Source organism: Calliphora vicina, chromosome 3 (assembly GCF_958450345.1).
Source record: "Calliphora vicina chromosome 3, idCalVici1.1, whole genome shotgun sequence".
In the NCBI taxonomy this organism is placed as follows: domain Eukaryota; kingdom Metazoa; phylum Arthropoda; class Insecta; order Diptera; family Calliphoridae; genus Calliphora; species Calliphora vicina.
In genome coordinates this window covers 120,352,042-120,354,601 of record NC_088782.1, presented here as the reverse complement: position 1 = coordinate 120,354,601, position 2,560 = coordinate 120,352,042, and the positions used below count along the sequence as shown (strand labels likewise).

At 29.6% G+C, this 2,560-nt stretch overlaps 1 protein-coding gene across 1 annotated transcript; it reads right to left on the bottom strand.

Moving 5' to 3' along the window:
* Positions 1-300: 300 nt before the first annotated feature.
* Positions 301-1,235, bottom strand: LOC135955722 (F-box and leucine-rich repeat protein 13-like). Its single transcript, XM_065506078.1, has 3 exons — positions 1,178-1,235; positions 401-1,104; positions 301-351 (listed from the first exon to the last, which is right to left on the bottom strand). The coding sequence occupies exons 1-3, from the start codon at positions 1,233-1,235 to the stop codon at positions 301-303; spliced, it is 813 nt and encodes a 270-aa protein (XP_065362150.1).
* Between the last annotated feature and the right edge of the window lie 1,325 nt (positions 1,236-2,560).

Genomic DNA, 2,560 nt, shown 5'->3' with positions numbered 1-2,560 from the left:
AAATATTTTAAAATTAAATAAACATCTTACTTGTTTTAGAAATAAAATTGAAATAAATTTAAGCCTCTAATGCTTAAAAGCATGCCTTAAGGCACTCATCGCAAATTGCCAATAAATGTAAATATAACTGTTGCTGAACAGTTGCTAAAAAAGGTACTTTAATATTTAGAAAAGCTTTCAATGTTTTTGAAATGAAAAGTCAGTTATATTTGAGGGCCAATAAATGCAAATATAACTTGTTTTCATTTTAAAAACTTTGAAAGCTTTTCAAAATATTAAAGTAAATTTTTTTAGCAACTGTTACATGAGTCTTTGAAATGCCAAATCAGTTGGCATTTTTGCTATTAAAGCCTTGGGTAGTAGAGGATTAAGGAAAATTAATTACAAGTTTAAGACTTACCACAATTTTTAGGACAGGTTTTACGGCTATATGTTTTACATGATGTTTATATAACCCTCGTTTCAGCTGGAATATTTGCAGAATTTTTTTAATTACATCTGAGGTTAAATCGCCACAAGATCTCATCGTAAGCCTGGTTAGTTGTGGACAGTTTTCTAAAAGTTGTAAAACACTTTCATTGCTCACAAAATAGCAGTTGCTAATAAACAGCTCTTCTATTTCCTTAAATTTTGAAAACTGCTCTAAAATCTCATCATCAAAGGCATTGCAAATGCAATGCAATACCTTTAACTTAGACAATTTAGTTACTAAGCCAGCTTTATCCGCATCAAAGTCAGCACAGTCTATTAGCTTTAATTCTTCTAACTGTTCAGCTTGGTAATGGGCTAAATTAGTTAAAAACTCTTTAGTTATGGCAGGGCTTAATATATTGTTTCTATTTATTTCCAATTGCTTAAGATTGGGTAATTTTGCCAGGCAATTTATGTTTTCTTTGGTGGTAGAAATTTTTAGAGTCTTTAGTTGATGAAGATTGTCACATATTTGTTGAAAATTTTCTGTGGTCAAGTGACCGCAATTTCTTATGTCGAGCAGTAGCAGATTTTTAAGGTTTTCAAAGATTTGTTGAAAGTATTGGCTCTCTATGCTGCAGCAATTGTTAAGAGCCAGTTGTTCCAAACCTTTAAGGTCGCTGATGTATTTTCCTATTGTAAAGAGAAAAATTTTTAAATAAATTTTTATGTTTTTTTTTTTTTTTAAATAAATATCAACACTTACCCGTTATATCGAAATTGCCTGCTAAGGTTAATGATTTTAAGTTCTTTAATGCCTTCATTGATATCAAGCACTCGTCGCTTACATTCCAGCCATAGTAATTTAGACTCTCCACATTGATAAAAAATTTGAAAATAAATTTAAAATAGATAAACTCCCTTAAGTAGCTTCTTTCTTCGAAAGGAAATTCTACCACTAGGTTTCTAGTATGGGCTCCTATTAATACCAGCAATACTTTCAACTGCCATGTTTTTAAAGTATTGAAAAAATTTGTATTCAAACCAGACTTGTATTCAATTCTAAGACGTTTGGAAATAACATCATGAAACAGTCGATATGTAAGAAACAAATTAATTTTATCACTTAAGGGTAAGATTTTGAAAATCTGATCTAGGCAATCTTCATTTAAAGTCAGCATTAAATCCATTTGGTTTGCTAAAAATTATATTAAATTAAATTAAATAATTAATAAAATATTTTTAAAAAATAAAAATTCTTTATTTTGTTTTCTATACTTACACATTTTATTTGATTTTTAATTTTCCGCTTATTATTACCTTAGCACAGCACATAAAATTTTCTAATGAAAATAGAAAGTTGTCGACAAACTAGTTATTTTTGTTTTCATTTCCTAATACCCACCACCACAATCGAAAGGTGAAAAAGAGAGGAGTTCATATCTGTTTGTTATTTTGTGTATAACATCTGGAAATTTTGTGTGTTGAAAACACTTTAATGTATACAAACCAATACGGATGTAAACAATTTTTATACAGAATGTTTGTAATTCTATTAAGCATTAGATTAATGAAAATCAGTCAAATCGGTTTAGTACAAACAAAGATATGAAATAAAATGTAGGACAACCTATTATTTTTCCAAACAACAATTGTTATGCTCTCTAAAATAGTTGTTGTTGGTTTTTAGAGTAATTCCAAAATAGAACAACAACCATAAAATGCATTGAGAGTGTTAGCGTGTGTGAGCGTATATTTAGTTGAAGAGTATTTCAGATTCGACTCAACCAAATATAGCATTCTACCTTGCTTTCTTTTTATACCCACCACCAACACCACCACCAACACTATCGTGGAGAAGTAGGGAGACAATTTTCCATTTATAACAATGTCTAAATTTCCATCTACTACCACCCCCAGAGAAAATAATTCTTGATCGCTATGAAATTTTTCCACCTCACGAAACTGGAATAATTATCTATATACATGAGGCTATCAATGCAAAAGTGGTGTAACCAAAAACTATTTATTTACAACACTTTTGCTGCATTACTTTGTTATATTATGCTCTGTTTAAAAACGATTTTGTTCAGCTCTATCTGCTTTTGAATACCAAACGGTAGCTAACCCCACTTTTGTATTGATATTA

Bases quoted from the DNA above. Each gene is read 5' to 3' on its own strand.
- LOC135955722 (XM_065506078.1), bottom strand. From the start codon at position 1,235: ATGAAGGCATTAAAGAACTTAAAATCATTAACCTTAGCAGGCAATTTC. The intron at 1,105-1,177 runs GTAAGTGTTGAT...TCTTTACAATAG, and splicing joins AGGCAATTTCGATATAACGG to GAAAATACATCAGCGACCTT. The intron at 352-400 runs GTAAGTCTTAAA...CTACTACCCAAG, and splicing joins AACCTGTCCTAAAAATTGTG to GCTTTAATAGCAAAAATGCC.